Source organism: Papaver somniferum, unplaced genomic scaffold (assembly GCF_003573695.1).
Source record: "Papaver somniferum cultivar HN1 unplaced genomic scaffold, ASM357369v1 unplaced-scaffold_83, whole genome shotgun sequence".
NCBI classification, from domain to species: Eukaryota; Viridiplantae; Streptophyta; class Magnoliopsida; order Ranunculales; family Papaveraceae; genus Papaver; species Papaver somniferum.
In genome coordinates, this window is record NW_020651304.1 from 2,439,824 (window position 1) to 2,458,474 (window position 18,651).

Genomic DNA, 18,651 nt, shown 5'->3' on the forward strand with positions numbered 1-18,651 from the left:
TTTAGAACTTCCAAATTAGGAATCCCCAAACCACCTTCTTTGTAAAGACAACAAATTTTATCATAACCAACCACAAAAGAGCGAGATAAATTCGAGTCACCCGACCAAAGAAAATTTCTTATCACCCTCTCACACTGCTGAATAAACTTCTTTGGCCGTTTATAAATTGCCATGTTATGAATTGAATAGCTAGGAAGAACTGAATTGATAAGAACTACTCTATCATGAAAAGGGACAGTTTTACCATTCCAAATCGTGAGCTGATCCTTAAAAGCTTATCCACCACATTACTAATGTGAGCATACTTCAGCGCTCCAGGCATGATCTTTACTCCCAAATAGCGATCTGGGAAAGTAGTTATAGCCATACCCAAAAAATCATCAATACTTTGACGACGATTCAAGGAACCACCCCCATAGTAAATTTTGCTTTTATGACGACACACAGTTTGACCTGAGGCCTTCCTATACCGCTCCAAAAGGTTCACCAGATTTGTTACACTATGCATGTTTCCTTTGCAGAAAATCATGATATCATCTGCAAAGAAAAGGTGAGTAGGCAAAATACCATTACGAGTAACCATATACGTCATCTCCTTATTTCGAAAAAGTTTTGAAATATTTCTACTCAAAACATCCTCAATTAACACAAAAATAAGAGGAGAAAGAGGATTACCCTAGCGCAAGCCCCTATTGATTTAGAAAAAACCTTCAGGACTGCCATTTATGAGAATAGAGATACGAGCCGATTGAAGAATATGATGAATCCAAGTGCACCAATCTTCAGAATAACCATATCTTCGAAAAACCTCCAAAACAAAAGACCAGCTCACTGTGTCAAAAGCTTGAGAAATATCTAGCTTCAGACCCAAATTACCATCCTTACGCCTAATTTTGAGTTCATTAACCATTTCTGAAGCTAAACTAATATTCTCATGGATATTTCTCCCCTTCATAAAAGCCACTTGCTCCTCCGAAACCAAGTTACCAAGAACACTACCCAGCCTAGTATCTAAAATCTTAGTAAATATTTTGAAGAAAAAATTACTGAGCCCAATCGGTCTAAAATTCCGTAGAGAATTAGCACCACGCACCTTAGAAAGAAGAAAAATCAAGCTAGAATTAACTCCACTTGGAATTGTTTTAGACTGCCAACAAAAAATAATAGCATTAGTCAAATCAAGTTGAATAATATCCCAACAATGCCGATAAAAACAACCTAAAAACCCATCTGGACCCGGAGCACTATCAGAATCCAAACCAAACACCGCCTCCTTGATTTCTTCTTGGGTAGGAATAGCATCCATGATACCACTTTATTCAGCCGTAATTGAAGGTCTCTCATAATCAAATAAAAGATCATCAATAATTGTGTAATCTCCATTGAATTTAGCCTCATAATAGTTCACAATATGATCACAGAGTAAAGCACTATCAGAAATAACACTACCATCATCAGAAACCAGTTCTGAAATTGTGGTTCTTCCCTTTCGAATATTTATGTTGTTGTGAAAATAAGAAGTATTACTCGACCCCTCCAACAACCATTTATTTCTAGACTTCTGCTTTAGCATAATATTTTGTTGGTTACGACCTTGGACCTTAGCAAGAGCATCCTTGGAAGTATTAAATTTGGACTCATCAGAATGATCTTCATCCGAAATTCTGAGAGCGTTTTCAAGACGCAACTGTGCCTGCTTCAAACGAACATTAACATTGCCAAAAAATCTGCTGGTTCCACAATTTGATAGCTACCTTAAGCCGCTTCATCTTGTAAGGAAAATAAAAGCCGGAGTACTATGGACTGGAGCATTCCAACTATCATGAACAAGTCTCATAAAATATGGATGTGAAAACCACATTTTCTGAATCCGAAAAGGTGCACGTTTCGACGCTGAGTAGCAAAAGGATAACCAACCAGTGTCGAATGGTCAGAAACTTCTGTAGGAAGAGCTTTACAGCGCCAATTCGAAAATTTATTCAACCATGCCTCATTAATAATAACACGGTATGATTTACTTATGATCCGACGAACTCCTGATTGACCATTAGCCCAAGTGAAATTAGCACCCAAAGCATCAGCTTTAAAGAGCTCATTATCATCCATCCAATCAGAAAATTCATTAATACAAGAAGTTCTTGGTTCCCTACCACCCTTCTCCTCATCAGTTCTCAAAACACAGTGAAAGTTCCCTATAACCAACCATGGTACAGAGTGATCATTAACATTCAGCTGATTCCAAAGCCTCCTTCTATTCACTTAAATATAACTTGCATGAACAAAGGAAATAAGAATACCATTCAAAGAAACCGTAATAGCCTGCCTACTAGTATTCACCACCAAAGGATCATCCACATCTTCTGACCAGAGAATCCACAGATTACCCATAGTAGAAAGAGTAGAATTATGTACATCCATCTTCTTAAAACCCAGCAAATTAAGCCTTTCAATAACAATATCAGCATATGGAATTTTAGGTTCAACAATACACAAAATTCGTGGATCATATTCCCTAACCAACTCACGTAACTTTATACCTGCTTCCACCTTGCCACGCCATTGATATTCCAAAATATCACACGCATTAAACATAATTTGATGTTTTATTTTTTAACTTTCCAGAAGTAGCATTACCACTTAGATTTCTTGTCATAACTGGAGACCGACCTCGCTGCACCTTAATGCCAAGGTCATTGGTTTCCGATTCTGATTCAGAGTTGTTTCCTTTGGTGTTTGCTATTGAGATAGTATTGTCTGGAATAACAATGCGAACTCGCGTTGCCTGTCTTTTAGCGACCTTTGCAACTCTTTCCTCTTCGTCCATATCAACCCATTTTTTACCTTTAGTAACTTAGCCTGAGTTCTGTGTAGAATCCTCATCCGAATTGTTATCAGCAACATAACCCTCCGAATGATTATTAAGCCCCAATTCATCACTCAGAACATTGAATCTGTTTGGAGATAACACAATTGTGGACTCCTCAATAGCATTTGATAAAGGAGTAGAAGATGTAGCAATATTCTTATCTGTAGGTGATTGCTTAGTTCTCTCGAATTCAACAATCTCCCAAGACTTAGCTTCCAAAGATTTAGTTCTCGCCAATTCAATCTTGGAAACTAAAACTGCATGCTCGCTAGCAGCCTGCTTAGTTCTCTCTAACTTAGCAGTCGCAGCACGGATGTCAGCTTCAGATTGTGCAATCTTATCTTCAAACTGTTTTGATTTCTCCAAAACAGCATTCTCCTCTTCAGTAAAAACAACCAGTTCTAAAGGTGTTTCTCCTTCATAAAGTTTGTTTTTCTTGTTGCGGTTCTTCTTATTTTTAGCATCTTGCCAAACTTGTTTTGGTTGATTTTCTCCAGAACCAGTACGAGCTGTTTCCTTTGAGTTGTTCTTGTCTGTTGGCTTCTTTTTACATTCTTCCTCGGTGTGACCAATGATATTGCAATGTAAACAGAATTTTGGATAATTTGGAATATCCAAATATTGCCAGAAACTTCTTCCACCTGTTATAATATGTATCCTGTCAGGAACATGTTTACCAAAATCGATGTCCACTAGCACTGAAGCAAAATGGCCATATTCTAGATTCGGAGTCTTCTCATCAACCATAATTGGTGCGCCAATAACTTTTTCCATTGCTAGCAAAGTCCGTTCAGACCAAAGTTCCACAGGCAACCCAGGGAAACGTAACCAAACTGCCGCGTGAGAAGTTCTTTGCTTTTCAGGGCTGAAACCAGGATACCAATCACTCACACGCAATGGTTGTTGATTAACAAACCATTTGGTATCATGGATTTTCTTCTTGGCTTCTTCATAATTGAGCATGATGGTAAAAAACCCCTTGCTCATTGGTAGAAACTTGCACATATTTAAACCTAGCTGCCATTGTTCCTCCAGGTTTTTCTTCACTTCATGGAACTTAATACCAGTAAAATCCAATCTTGCAATAAGACTGTGTTGAAAGGGTTTGAAACCCTCCTGAAAGTAATCGCTAGGAATTTCCAAAGCTAGCTCTCCCTCCCTTAGAGTTGGGTTCGACAGCTTTGTTAAATCAACAGTAGTAGGGATTAGGGTTTTACGTTCCTTAACCTTATCAGCGAACGTTGTAGTTTTTGCATGGCCCTGATTAGAGCTACTAGGATCTGAAACGGAAGTGAGAATCATCCTTAATCAACCAAAGTTAATCAAGATAATCCCAGATTCGTGAAAAAAAAGATGAACTTTCAAAATTCCGAAGTTGTATTGGCGAAACCCAATTTTGGCTTGGGTATTTCAAGTATGTGTACCCCTTTGTATACTTGAAGGTTAAAGTTCTAAAATCAGTTGTGTACATGAACATAAACATTTATATAATAAGGAATGCAATCTTTGGAAACCGTGGCTATAATGTTCATGAATTGATTCGAGTGAATCAAACCGATTTTGATTCAATTGTGTTCTTGTATACTTCTATGAGAATATATCAATTGAAAAAATCTTTAATTAGTTTCATTTGAGTCATTTGAACTAGTTATAGTTAAGATGAACAAGGTTGATATGAGAGTGATCATATGGCTAACTTAGGTTAACTATTGTTGATCCAACATGGTGTACAGGTTTAGGTACGATACATAAACCTAAATGAGGGTACATTTCATTTGTGTGTAACAAGCTAAGTTCGATTTAACGGTTGAAAGATATTAGCTTGGTTGAATCAGGTTTTTCATCTAACGGTGAATAATGAATACTTTGTTATCAAGGTAACCAAGATTGCAAACCCTGATTGGAAAACTATATAAAGGAGAACTCTAGCAACTGGGAAACCTAATCCCCACACTTCTGTGTGCTACTCGCTAGCTGCAGAAACTAGAGTTGATTCTCCTTTAACATTAGGTTTCTCTCAAGACCCTGTAGGTTAACGACTTGAAGACTTCATTGGGATTGTGAAACCAGACCCAACTATTTTCTCTATAGTTGTGTGATCTGATCTTTTTGTTTCTATCGTGTTGAGTACAATTGGAATAATTGGCTCGAGATTTATATCTCCGATAGGCAAGATAAAAAGTAATCACAAACAATTTTGTCTCATCGTTTGTGATTCCACAATATCTTGTTTCGCTAGTTGATTAAGATTATTGTGAGGTGATTGATAATACTAGGTTGTTCTTCGGGAATATAAGATCGATTTATCAATTGGTTCATGTTCACCTTGATTTATCAAAAGACGGAACAAAAACTCATAGGTATTTCTATGGGAGACAGATTTATATATTCCAATAGACTTTTCTGTGTGACACAGATTTGTTTATTAAGTCTTCGACTTTGGGTCATAGTAACTCTTGGTTGTGGGTGAGATTATCTAAGGGAATCAAGTGCATAGTATCCTGTTGGGATCAGAGACGTAAGGAACGCAACTGTACCTTGAATCAGTGTGAGATTGATTAGGGTTCAAATACAGTCCAGTCTGAAGTTCATTGGTAGTAGGCTAGTGTCTGTAGCGGCTTAATACAGTGCGGTGTTCAAAGCTGGACTAGGTCTCGGGGTTTTTCTGCATTTGCGGTTTTCCTCGTTAATAAAATTATGGTGTATGTGTTTGTTTGAGGACAAAAACTGATTCTGCTGTTTTTGGTAAATTTGGGTGTGTTGATGAGAAACGAATTCAAACTCTACTGATCACACGTTCACCCACTACTCTCATTAACTGTCCGTCTTTCCTGACACTTTCTCATAATGGGCGAGTTGCACGCCGCACGCTGTAAAACGCCAGACCAATACCTCAGTGAGTATCCCCAGTTTGTGACATGTTTGATGTCTCGAATGAATGGGTCAAGTCATGTGACTTGCCGCTAAAATCAGCACATAGTTCTTTCAGGTTAAATAATAATAAATTATTTGTGAAACCGATATTTATAAAGCATTGATTATAATCGATGTACGTAAAGCATCGCTTTCGAACAAGCAGTTGAAAGTAATCGATGTGTTAGAAGCATCGCTGTTTTTGAGCTCGATCGAGTCAGTCACGGATTGAGCGTCTTAAAAGTAACACGACCGGCCCTCTTTGGGTGATCGTTTGAGGACCTTATGGGTGAACTATCACCTGGACGACGAAGTTGGATAGTTATGATCAATTTGCGGCAATTATCTACTGCCATTGACGCCAATGTTTAGGGTTTAGGAGCCGCGTGGCTACCCCTTTTTGGGCGAGCGATTCGAGGCGCTGCGTTCCAGTTCGAGCAGGTCGATCGACCTTGTGCAAAGGTGGGTTGCCTGTGAGCGTGCTGGTATCTCCTAGGCCACCTAAAATTAGATATAAGCCACTCGATTTGGCTGGCAAAGATGGACGGCCGTGATCGATTTGCGGCGATAACATATTGCCGCAAACACCAATTAGGTTTTAAAAACGGCCACGTCTTCCCTAGTTCGATCGAACGACTTGATGCGTTAAGGGCTTGTCGTGAGTAGGTCGATCGACCAAGGAAGGAGTTGGGACTCCAATGAATACTTTGGGGCTTCTTCGATCGTCCGTGAAGCGATCTACGCCGTCCAATTAGGCTATCCAAGTTGGACCAACGAGGTCGATTTGCGACAGTTGTATACTGCCGCGACCCGATTTAGGGTTTTGAATACGGCATGTTTGCTCGAGTTTGGGCAAACGGTTGACCGCCCTATAGGCTTGCCGCAGGCAAGTCGATTGTCAAAGGGGAAAATTGGGCCGCCAATAACATACCGACACTTCCTTAATCGTTTGTATCAAGATCTAAGCCGTCCAAATAGGCTGGCAAAGTTTCACGGTCGTGATGCGTTTTGAGACTCTTTTTAACGGTCTCAGCTTGTTCAAGCTATTTTTATACAGCACGATCACCCATGTTTGGGGTCGGCGTTCGAAGCACTTGTGGCTTAGGGAATGGGACTCGATCGACTAGGGCACTAATGGTCCCGCCGGTGGTCACTACGGTGATCGCGTAGTTCTGTTAGGAGTAAGCTATGCTTGTTAAATCGAGCGGCCAAATCGTGTGTCCGTGATTATTTTTTGAGACTGACATGAACAGTCTAGATTTTCCTTAAGGAATTTAAACGCGTTCAATCGCGCTATCTTTCAATTAAAGGCGTGTTAACACGCTAATCTCTTTGTCAGAGGATGGTGTAGCCCATGTGGGTATTTCCATGCAGGTCCCAATACTAACACTTCGGGAGACTCATGCTACTTTGCTGAGAGTGTACATTTGATCGTCATTGATCGTTATCGTATGCGTCAAAAATAAATTACTTTCTCACTACTCAGAATATAAAATATAGAAAGGGTAAGAAAGGATCGTTCCCACAGAGAGGACTCGGTTGTCGTCTGTTTCTATTTCTTATATAAAAAAAGGAGGAATTTTTTTCTGATTTTATGTAAAGAAAATTAAACTAAAAGCAAACAAAGCAAAGCAAGCATGCAAATATGTGAAGATATTGGTTAAGGATTTCATCTTCAATCACAAACATGTTTTCAACACAATAACTAGAATTGAATTTTAATCTCAACTTTTATCAAAGGCCCTAGGATACCTTGATCGCAAGAATATCCCGCAAATCTCCTCTTATCATCAACAAACACATTAAAAGATGCGAATATGAATTCTATCTAAGAGAACAACCTAACGTGTAAAAGCACTAATCAAGTTTAATTCCCTACATGCACTAAGTTCTATGAAATCAGGACAATCAAAGCAATCGAACGTGTAAAAGCACTAATCCAATTTAACAAAGGTTATGGTTCACATATGATTACAAGGATGCATCACTACAAGCTATAACCATATTTATGCTACTTGTAATCGGGAATTTATCACTTTTGCGTATAACAAATCCTAATCTAGCAATAGAGATGAAAACAAACTCAACCGATTCACGACTCGATCAAACAAGCATTCAAATCATGTAACAAGATAAATAGTGAATCATAATCGATAATATGGAGACAAAACTAAGGGAATTCGATCATATCATTCTAAAGGGGTTTACCCCTAAAGGGGTAAATCCTAGTTTTTTGATGCAGAACTTGTGATATGAGATTTGATCATATCATTCTACATGACCTAATACCTTTTTTATAGGTTTACATTGCTTGGCCATCAAGTATTTAGTTGGATTTAGGAACCCGACCCAAAAATATGACCTAACGACCCCAAACGTGCCCTTAGGCTTCCCAAAGTGTAAATACACGTTTCCTAATACCTAAGTTTGCGAATCCAGTCCGCAAACTTCAAATTTCAGCAGAAATTTTCGGAATTAAGTCTGCGAACCCGGTATGCGAACCCAGTTCGCGGACTTCACTGTCTTCGGTATTTGATAAAAAACTGTTTTGGCCACAACTTCTTCATCCGAACTCGGAATGACCTCATTCTTTTTGCGTTATTTTTATATTTCAATTATCTTCAAGATGATGATGAGAAATCATTAATTTGAATGAGTTAAGATCAGTCTTTGGCCCGTCTCTTGATTTTGAGCGTTTTGCTCCTTTTTCGTCGCACTTCTTCCACTTCTCTTGGACTTGGACACTTGGATTCTTGGAATAATTATCTTCGTATCTCTTTTTAGAACTTTATAGCTCCTTTTTGTATGATTCACCTAATAGAGACAAATAAGAGAATACCAAAGTAATAATACAAAAATATGAAAGAATAATAGCTAAAGCAAGTATGGAATGGACACTAAAATCATATGAATTATGCACTTATCAGTCATGTCATGTAAATATTGGGAGTTCGGCTTGGAACATAGCATAGGAAAATATCAGGTGAGTTATGCATTAGTAACTAATGCGACAGGTTGAAATTTATAGAATATCTGGGATTGATGCACCATTCTAATAAATTTCATAAATATGTCGAATTTCTCAATACATATATAAGTAAAGAGGTTTGAACACTCATCACTTTCAAATGGCTTTTGTTCCTTTGCAGGATGACAGCACATTAAATACAGGGTTTTACAATTTTGACCCTGAACTAAAAACCACCATCAACAATGTTATTTCTTTTCCACATTATATTTTGTTATATAGTTGAAATATCACAGGTTGTGCGTTAAGATCAATCATTTAGATAATCCGACCTTTGGTTGTTAATTTAAAATGGTTGACACTTTAACATTGGTCTTTGGTACCATTCAAGTTGTTTCACATAATATCAGGCTCGCGGATTTCTATCTGTTTGATTTACTGATCATGTTGTGAAACAAAGATATAAAACTCTCGTATATACTTTTCTCTAGATTGAGTCTGACTATCTAGTTGATTCTCTAGAAAGTATGTTGGAGTAAGTCCTCTTAGATTGCCAAACGAATTATTGGGTGTGGTTGTTGTACCCCCGCAATTTCAAAGTTATCATGACTTCCGATTATATAGTAGACCTCTTTGCCGAAATCCTACCATAATCGGTAGTCAAGATAGTTCATATAACTACCAAATATAGAGTAGCCCCAAGATGAGATTTTGCCAAAATCCTCTATTTTTTGAATTTTGGTTGAGCCTATAAACGGTATTAAATGAAGTTATCCCGACTTCTGATTCTACAGTGGCTCTCTTTGCAAAAATCCAACCATATTCGGTAGTCAAAATAGTTCATATAACTACCGAATATATAGCAGCCCCAAAATGAGATTTTGCAAAAATCCTCTATTTTTTTAATTTGGTTGAGCCTATAATCGGTAGTAAATGAAGTTATCCTGACTTCCGATTATACAGTGGCTCTCTATGCCAATATCCAACCATATCCGATAGTCAAAATAGTTCATATAACTACCGAATATAGTGTTGCCCCAAAATGAGATTTTCCAAAAATCCTTTTTTTTTTAAAATTTTTTTTGGAGTATCCTATAATCGATAGTAAATGAATTTATCATTAACTTCCGATTAATAGTAGCCCCAAATACACATTTAGCACAAATTCATATCAATCGGTAGTCTCTGTTTTTTTTTAACTACCAATTATATTACCAATAATCGGATTCTAAAAACAATTATTTTACTTCCAATTATTAAAGGGTATTAAAGTATTCTACTAACATCTAGGACATCCCATAACCTTGTCTATCGGTTGGGAATATAAAAGTCGTCCCTAATTATTTTGGGGTCGCCCCTAAAAATGCCAGGCTTTAGTTTAAACAGAAAAACAAATCCTACTTTATTTTAATTATCAAAAACTGGTGTTAATGATTAGATAATTCCTAAAATTCTTTGTACAATAACTCTTATTTACTTTGCTGTGATCGGATAATTCGTAGAAATCCTCCTAAAATAACTATTTGACTTTATTCTTTAGTCAGCACTTGTTTGATTGATCATGCTCCAATTTTTTTACATACCAAAGCAATTGATTGACACAAGCAAAAAAAAAACTATAAATTCAAGCATTTATGATTAACTCATCCACAGCTCAAGCAGATAGTCGAAACTACATGGAATCAACAAAATGACTTGGAACCAATGTAGTCAATATCGGATTTCGATGAATATCGGTCGAGTACCGAGACACGATATTTCGGTGAATACCGGTGAAATATCGGCCAATATCGACAATTTCGGCATCTCGGTGAAACACCGAAACCGATATTATCGGTGGTATCTCGGCCATCTCGGCCGAAATTAACTACGTTGCTTGGAACCGACTCTAGTCATCAGCTAAAGCTTTTTACAACTGGCGAAATACTTATGGGACCAGAACAAAAAAACTTTTGGACACCTTCCAAAACTAATCAAGAAATCAACGACGCAAATTCAGATGTGCTATACGAACCGGTGCTGAACTAGACTACTGGTTAAACCAAGAAAAGCAGTTTCGATCCCATCACTTATATTTACTACAATGTCATGCGACATACTGGAAACAAAGATTCAGAATCCAATTGCTTCAATTGGGGGATAACAATACAACATTCTTCTACACAAAAGCTACCATTCACCGAGATTGTAATAACATTCAGCAATTGCAAGATCCACAAAACAACTGGGTCAGCGATAAAGATCAAGTAATCAGAATCATCCGCTATCATTTTACTGATCAATTTACAGCCAAAAGCACAAAAATAGACGAAGATCTCTTTGCACAAATCACTCCTAGACTAGCTTCAAGAAAATGCAACAAGTTAACGGTAGAGGTGAATATAATGTAAATCAAAAAGGCTCTGTTCTCCATCAACTCTGAAAGCGCTCCGGAACCTGATGGATATACTAGTAAGTTTTTCAAGGTTTTTTAGGACACCACGTACCGTAAATTAATAGCCATTATCCATAGTTTTTTTAACACACTAAACATTTACCCACTCATGAATCATACCAACATAACCCTCATACCAAAAATAGACCACCCATCAAAAGCATCCCAATTCAGACCAATCAGCCTCTGCAATGTCGTATACAAAGTGATATCAAAAATCCTGGTAAATCGCTTACGACCTCTCCTCCCATTTCTAATAAGTCCTTATCAGAGTGCATTCGTCCCTCAAAGATCCATACATGATAACATAGCAATTGCTGGAGAACTATTCATCATATTAAAACCTCTGCTCTTACCAAAGATCCAAAAATAGCCTTGAAATTATATATTAAGAAAGCTTACGACGGCTTAGACCGGGGATTCATAAAAATGGCTTTCACCAAAATGGGATTTCCATCCAAATTTATAGATTATATTATGTTATGTATCACAACAGTTACTTATTCAATTAACATCACGTATACATCACCCCTACCAGAGGCATTCGACAAGGAGATCCTCTATCTTCCTATATCTTCATAATATGTGCAGAAATCCTATCAACCAACCTAGGAAATTTGGAAGCCCAAAATCTGGTTACAGGACTAAACATATCTCAAAAAGCTCCACATATTTTGCATCTAATGTACACGGATGACCTCTTAATGTACGCGGATGCCTCTGGTACAAGGCATCTCGGGAAGGGAAATGCTCACCTCAGGAGACTACTTCATTCCTACAGTTATTCAGGGGGTCAGGATATCAATGCAGCAAAATCCACAATAATTCACCATCCAAGACTCCAACAAAATCAGCTGGACGCTATTAAATAATTTTATGGTATGTGAAAACACTGGGGGTACCAAAATAGACCATCAAATTTTTTGTAAGCAATCTGTATGGACAAACTCAACACAACTCCGAGAGAAAAAACTCAATCAAGGAAAGTTTCTAGAGTTCTCTCTCTCTCCCCCTCTCTCTTATTGTTAGAACGTTTACAAAACTGAATCCATGAACCTAACTACAAAGAGAGTTCTTGGACGGTACCAAAGACCAATGTACAAGGATCAATCAAGTCTTATCCAACAAAATAGGTCGGACATATCTACTTTGATTGATCAATGCACAACCTGTGATATTTCAATTATAAAGATAAACAATATAATGAGAAAAAATAAATAACACAGACACCAGAAATTTTGTTAACGAGGAAACCACAAACACTGAAAAACCCCAGGACCTAGTCCAGATTGAACACCAAACTGTATTAAGCCGCTACAGATACTAGCCTACTACCAATTAACTTCGGTCTGGAATGTAGTTGAGCCCGAACTCAGTCTCCCACTGATTCAGGTACAATCACGCTCCTTACGCCTCTTGAATCCCAACACGACTCCACAAAATTGATTCCCTTAGAAGGAGTCACACCAACTAAGATTTGGTTCAACTCAATTGAATACTTTAAACCAAATCTGCCCTTCCACAGATTAAGCCTATAATTGATTTCCTAATTTATGATCTAAACGGGTGATCATATCAAACGAAACATCCAGGTGATAGAAATCGATAGCAACTTGACATAAGTCTGGCTATCCTCAAAATCCGGACTTATGCAACCCGAAGTGCAGCCTAGATTATTATTCACCTCACAAGTATAAAACTTGTGGAATCACAAAGTCTGAGACGAAGAGAAATTTGATGATTACTATCTATCTTGATCGTTTGAGTAATCTCTACAAACAATCAAGATCAGGATACTCGAGTTATCAAGATAAAATATAACTGGATCTGGCTTCAGGAATCCCAATGAAGTCTTTATAGCCGCTAAACCCTAAAAGGGTTTCTGGAGAGGAAGACTCTAGATACAACTAGGACACACAAAAAAGTAGTGTCAGGATTCAAAGATCCCAGTTGCCAAGAGTTCCCCTTATATAGACTTCAAAGCCTAGGTTTCTTTATGTTTAATCTATGAAAGCTTTGGATCTTATTCACATAAACAAGATGTACACTATGGTTAGGTAAACTGTAACCGAACCGTGTATAAAGATTATGTCCAACATGGTTAGCCAAAACTATCCAATTTGAACTTAAAAGCTTAACACTCATTTTCATGTTCACAAAGACATAAATCTTGAGTTACAATTATGTGATCAAATGAGTCTAGTGTTAAATAGAGAGTTGATCAAATGCAAATCATCTCATAGAAATAATTTAATCGCAATTGAATCATAATTGACATAGTTTGTAAATGTACAAGGTACAAATACTTGAACCGTTTGTGAGTCGGCTGAGTCACAATACGCGGACCTGGCTGTAAACTTATAAGCAATTACCGAGTTTCGAATTTTAAAAAACTTTTCAGCCTAAAGTTCCAGAGTCACAATACGCGGACCGGGCTTAGGTGCAACTCAAAGTTCCAGAGTCTACAAGACTTTTTCAATTCACGTACCGGTTTGGAAACTTAACACTTTTACCGGTTCCGAAGTTCATAGAAATTTTTCAATTTGCGTACCGGTTTGGGTACTAAACTGGTTCTAGACTGTAGAACTGCATTGGCTCGCATACCGGTTTAAATACTTTAACTCGGTTTTCTTACCACAGTTCCAAAACGGTTTGTATACGAATATACATACCTATTCGGATCATGAAACAATTAGATTTTCCCATGATATGCATATGAGTATGCGTATCACACAAATCTGAAAGTCGATATATAGATACTCTGCTACGTGTACAAGTACATGTAATACGGCCTCATACATATAACAGTTTTCTCAGTTTGTAAGACTGATAACACTGTCGTGTATTCCGAATATGGTAGTTCTATATTACTCTAAATCAATTCAAAACATTCCTGAATAACATAAATGACACATATCACTATTCTAGGCTATTTTTGAGTAATAAACTTGAATCATGATTTGGTTCCGAACAATAAATTGTTCTCCACCGAAATTGATCAGGTATAAACAAATTTTCATTAAGCTTAGTCATTATATTTCGAGAAATTCGTAAACAAAATAATTAGTTCTCGACTCGAAATTCTTGTCTATGCAAGCTAGTCTAATTAGTTATGCGAAAATCGTCTCAAGGATAGAAAAGTGAATATAGCTTGAGAAATAGGTGGTTAAGTCTGCACTTACCTTTTGTTGATGAAGTTCTCCAAAAGCTTCTGTTGATCTTTGCCTTCAAACGGTAGATCACAAATGATGACTGGCGCGTTTCTCAACTACGCTATCTTAGACCGAGACATAACTAATTTTAGACTAGAAATCAAGATATAGTTTTGACAACTAAATTTGACAACAAGCTTGATATAGCAACACTTGTGAGTTCGACCGAGCACTGCTCTAATAGTATGGATTCCGGGTATGCGTACCAAAAAAGTGTTGTCGAAATATAGCTACATTGGTACGTGTACTGGTGTTTGTAGGTAAAAATTGTTTCTGCTGGTTTTGGTCAATTTGGGTATGTGGATGAGAAACGAGCCTAAACCTTAAACAAATGCACTACACGGGAGTACTTTAGATTCGAGAGATAAATCTGTACAATCCTGTCCTAAACCAAGAAATGGCCGTTCCAGGCTTGCTTCGGTCACAAAGTGAAGGAGAAGGGTTGGTCTTAGGGAGGGAAGCGAAGAAGGTGTTGAGACCGGAATGATTAATTCTGAGGGTGTGGTTATTTTATTACTTGTATCAGAATGCGGAATTGGCTTTTAGTGTATTCTGGATACTGTGTTGTTGTCAACCAAAAACTTGTTGCCTGGTCGAAAATAGGCGAAACCTATTTATACAAGTCATAACTGAACGCACCCTGGTCTCGTAGGAAGTGGGAGTCGTTGAGTGATGGAGAAGTGGGGTAATGTGTAAATGCCAGAATCCACGTTCCCACTATGAAGGAAACGAGTTTGTTTACACCTACTACTTCTTGCCGCCACTAACTGCCCTGTTTTCCTGACACTTTCTTACGATGGACGTGTTGCACACCGCACGATGTAAACCGCCAGACCAATACCCTGATGAGCATCCCCCAGTTTGTGACATGTTTGATGTCTCGAGTATGGAAAAGTGTAGCAGATTGCTGATTGGGTCTTGTGTACAAGACCTGGCTACTCTGATTAATTATAGGCCAACTAAGTAGCAGATAGCCATGTGCGGCGAGTCAAAGTCAGGAGACTTGCCGCAAGAGAATAACGTGTGATGCTATTAGGCTTGCTGGTCGCCCAAAACTTTCCATGGGCCTGTCAATTTTGTGGCGAATTTGGACGACTGAGATTGTAATTCATGTGAGAGGGTGGCCATTGATTACGGCCGCATTCTGTTGGCATCTTTTAATAGCATAGTAGAGCCATTGGCACATGCCAGTGACATGGTGGCATTTCCAAAGCTAGGATTTGGCGTTGTGACCAAAATTAGGGCTTGGCGGCATGACCAAGATAGGATTTGGCGTCGTGGCCGAAATTAGGGCTTGGCGGCATGGCCAAGGCTAGAATTTGGCATATTGGTGTTAGACCCAAATATGGCTTCGACAACATTGTATCCAGTTTCCATATGAAACTTAATTCCTTAGGGAGCATTACTTGGCTTGGTTGGCGTGACAACCTTGGCTAAATTAGGTTTCGGCATATGGAAACCCTAATTAGCGCGTGTGGCATGTGGTCGTGGAACAATGTCGTTTTTTGTGCAAACGGAGCCATGGCCATGCCAAAGGAATCATGGCAGAGCCATAACACGGGGATGGCCACAGAAGCAAGGGCGGCTATGAGTGGCCATATCATGGAGCCACTTTTAGGGTTTCCTGGGTTCCACATGGCTCGTGGCATGTAGTGGGGCCCAAAGTGGCGTCATTTGAGCCCCAACTGGAAATAGGGTTTTGGTTAATGCTCCTAAAGCAAAGTCGTGGTTCTGCCTAGAAAACCCTAATTTAACCACGTCATGGCGTTGGCCACGAACAAGAGGGAAGTTAGCACGTAGGCGCGCTATTTATAGCACGTTGTCCTGTTTGGCATGCTGCCACAAAGTGGCACATTTTCCGTGGCGGAGTGGCATGTTGGCATGCCATTAAGCTCATTGGAGCAACATGGCACGTTTGGCATGTTGGCGCGGTTTTGGAAAGCCAATTGGCTTTGTGACCATCTGGCGCAATTTTCCTCTTTTAACACTATGGCAAGTTTAGAGCAACCTGATTGGTTAATATAAAAGAGGTCGTCCCAGCATGGGCGTGGCCACACTTCTAGTGTGCTTGTGGCAGATTTAAAGCGACCTGATTGGTCGATAGAAAAGAAGAGGGCCGGTCAAGCAGCATGGGGCGTGGCCATTGGCAAGTGGCGTCGGCTGACTTATGGCACGGCCACACCTCCCTTTGATGTTGCTCCTGTTTTCCGCGGCTCCTCTTTTTTATTCCTTATTTTCTGATTTTGGGTAGGGTTTTGAACTTACTAATCCATGGCGGAACAATTGCCTAGCTTGCCTGGTTTAGTCTCGACCAACAAGGTCTGATATACTGCGCGGGGAGCAAAACCCTAATTTTGCAAATTAATTGGGTTAGGATATTTTCGTCAGTTATCACAACATTGATTGAAATCTGTATAGAGTTCTTTAAATTTATTGTCGGGGAGCAGTATGCTTTCCTGTTGAGTTCTTTTATGCAAAGACCTTAACCTTGATACTTCGGGAAATTCATGCTACTCTGCTGCGAGTGAACATTAATTGTCATGTCATATTAATATTAAGGTTTCAGCCGGGGAACATATCACAGAAAAGTATTCAGTGAGTCTTATATTAATGAATAATATAGGCAGGGCGCCGAAATTTACAGAACATCTGGGATTGTTGCACCATTCTGGGTAAATTTCATGTGAATATATTGAATTGCTCAATAAATGCGCCAGTAAAGAGGTTGAACACTCATCACTATTACATGGATATGACTCTTTGCAGAGTGCCAACATATTAAATGCGGGAAATTTACAACTTTAGCCCTGAACTAAAAACCACCATCAACATTAAGTCCCCTGCTTAGCACGTAACAATGGCATTGTTGCGGGGTAAGCATGAGATAGTGACATACAAGGATAAAAAATCGAAAGGGAAAGACATGAGGAGATTACCAGGAAAATTCGATTGACCTTTGGCAAGAGGCATGAGCAGTCTACAATCTTTGAGCTGGCGCGCTTCTGTCTTGGCCACGGAGTACTGGCGACATGTAGTGTTGGTGCAGCGAGCCTTGAATACAAAGACGAGTGTTGAGGTGGTGGAGCCATCAGCACTATAATGTATTGAGGCAGTATGCATGACAACACATTAGTGAGTGTTGAGGAATTTGTACGTATCAACACTAAAAGTAGGATGTGTTGAGGCAGTATGCCTGACAACAGAGTAGTGAGTGTTGAGGAATTTGCACGTCTCAACACTAAGAGGAAGGATGTGTTAAGGCAGTATTCCTTGCAACACAATGGTGATTGTTGAGGAATTTGAACGTCTCAACACCAAGAGGAAAAATGTGTCGAGGCAGTTTGTCTGGCAACACAGTGGTAAGTACTGAGGAATTTGAACGTCTCAACACTAAGAGGAAAAATGTGTTGAGGAAGTTTGCCTGGAAACACAGTGGTAAGTGTTGAGGAATTTCAACGTCTCAACGCTAAGAGGAAAATGTGTTGAGGAAGTTTGCCTAGCAACACAGTGGTGAGTGTTGAGGAATTTTCACGTCTCAACACTAAGAGGAAAATGTGTTGAGGAAGTTTGCCTGGCAACACAGTGGTGAGTGTTGAGGAATTTTTACGTCTCAACACTAAGAGGAAATTTTTTTTGAGGCAGTTTGCCTGGCAACATAGTGGTGACTTTTGAGGAATTTGAACGTCTCAACACTAAGAGGAAAATGTGTTGAGGCAGTTTTCCTGGAAACACAATGGTGTGTGTTGAGGAATTTTCACGTCTCAACACTAAGAAGAAGTATGTGTTGAGGCAGTTTGCTTGGTAACACAATGGTGAGTGTTGAGGAATTTTCACGTCTCGACACTAAGAGGAAGTATGTGTTGAGGCAGTTTGCCTGGCAACACAGTGGTGAGTGTTGAGGAATTTTCACGTCTCAACACTAAGAGGAAAAGTGTGTTGAGGCAGTTTGCCTGGAAACACAGTAGTGAGTGTTGAGGAATTTTCACGTCTCAACACTAAGAGGAAAAATGTGTTGAGGCAGTTTGCCTGGCAACACATTGGTGAGTGTTGAGGAATTTGAACGTCTCAATACTCAGAGATTTAAAATTTATTTGATATGCCTAATAGATATAAAATATTTAGTTTAATGATAGTTACTTAGATCTGTCTCCGCTAGGCATGTCCTTCGTGCATGATTGGGCTTTGAGTGTATCATGATCTCCCTTGAGTAAGAAGCGTGACAGAAGTCCCCATGTGTAATAATCCTGAGCTTATTTTC

At 38.9% G+C, this 18,651-nt stretch overlaps 3 protein-coding genes across 3 annotated transcripts; all 3 read right to left on the reverse strand.

The window, feature by feature from the left end:
- Positions 1-214: 214 nt before the first annotated feature.
- Positions 215-1,306, reverse strand: LOC113345771. The gene is made up of 2 exons (XM_026589447.1): positions 709-1,306; positions 215-537 (listed from the first exon to the last, which is right to left on the reverse strand). The coding sequence occupies exons 1-2, from the start codon at positions 1,304-1,306 to the stop codon at positions 215-217; spliced, it is 921 nt and encodes a 306-aa protein (XP_026445232.1).
- A 9-nt stretch (positions 1,307-1,315) lies between these two features.
- On the reverse strand, positions 1,316-2,560 carry LOC113345772. The gene is made up of 4 exons (XM_026589448.1): positions 2,538-2,560; positions 2,298-2,443; positions 1,918-2,192; positions 1,316-1,693 (listed from the first exon to the last, which is right to left on the reverse strand). The coding sequence occupies exons 1-4, from the start codon at positions 2,558-2,560 to the stop codon at positions 1,316-1,318; spliced, it is 822 nt and encodes a 273-aa protein (XP_026445233.1).
- Positions 2,561-2,851: 291 nt separating this feature from the next.
- Positions 2,852-4,168, reverse strand: LOC113345773. Its single transcript, XM_026589449.1, has one exon. The coding sequence runs from the start codon at positions 4,166-4,168 to the stop codon at positions 2,852-2,854; it is 1,317 nt and encodes a 438-aa protein (XP_026445234.1).
- Between the last annotated feature and the right edge of the window lie 14,483 nt (positions 4,169-18,651).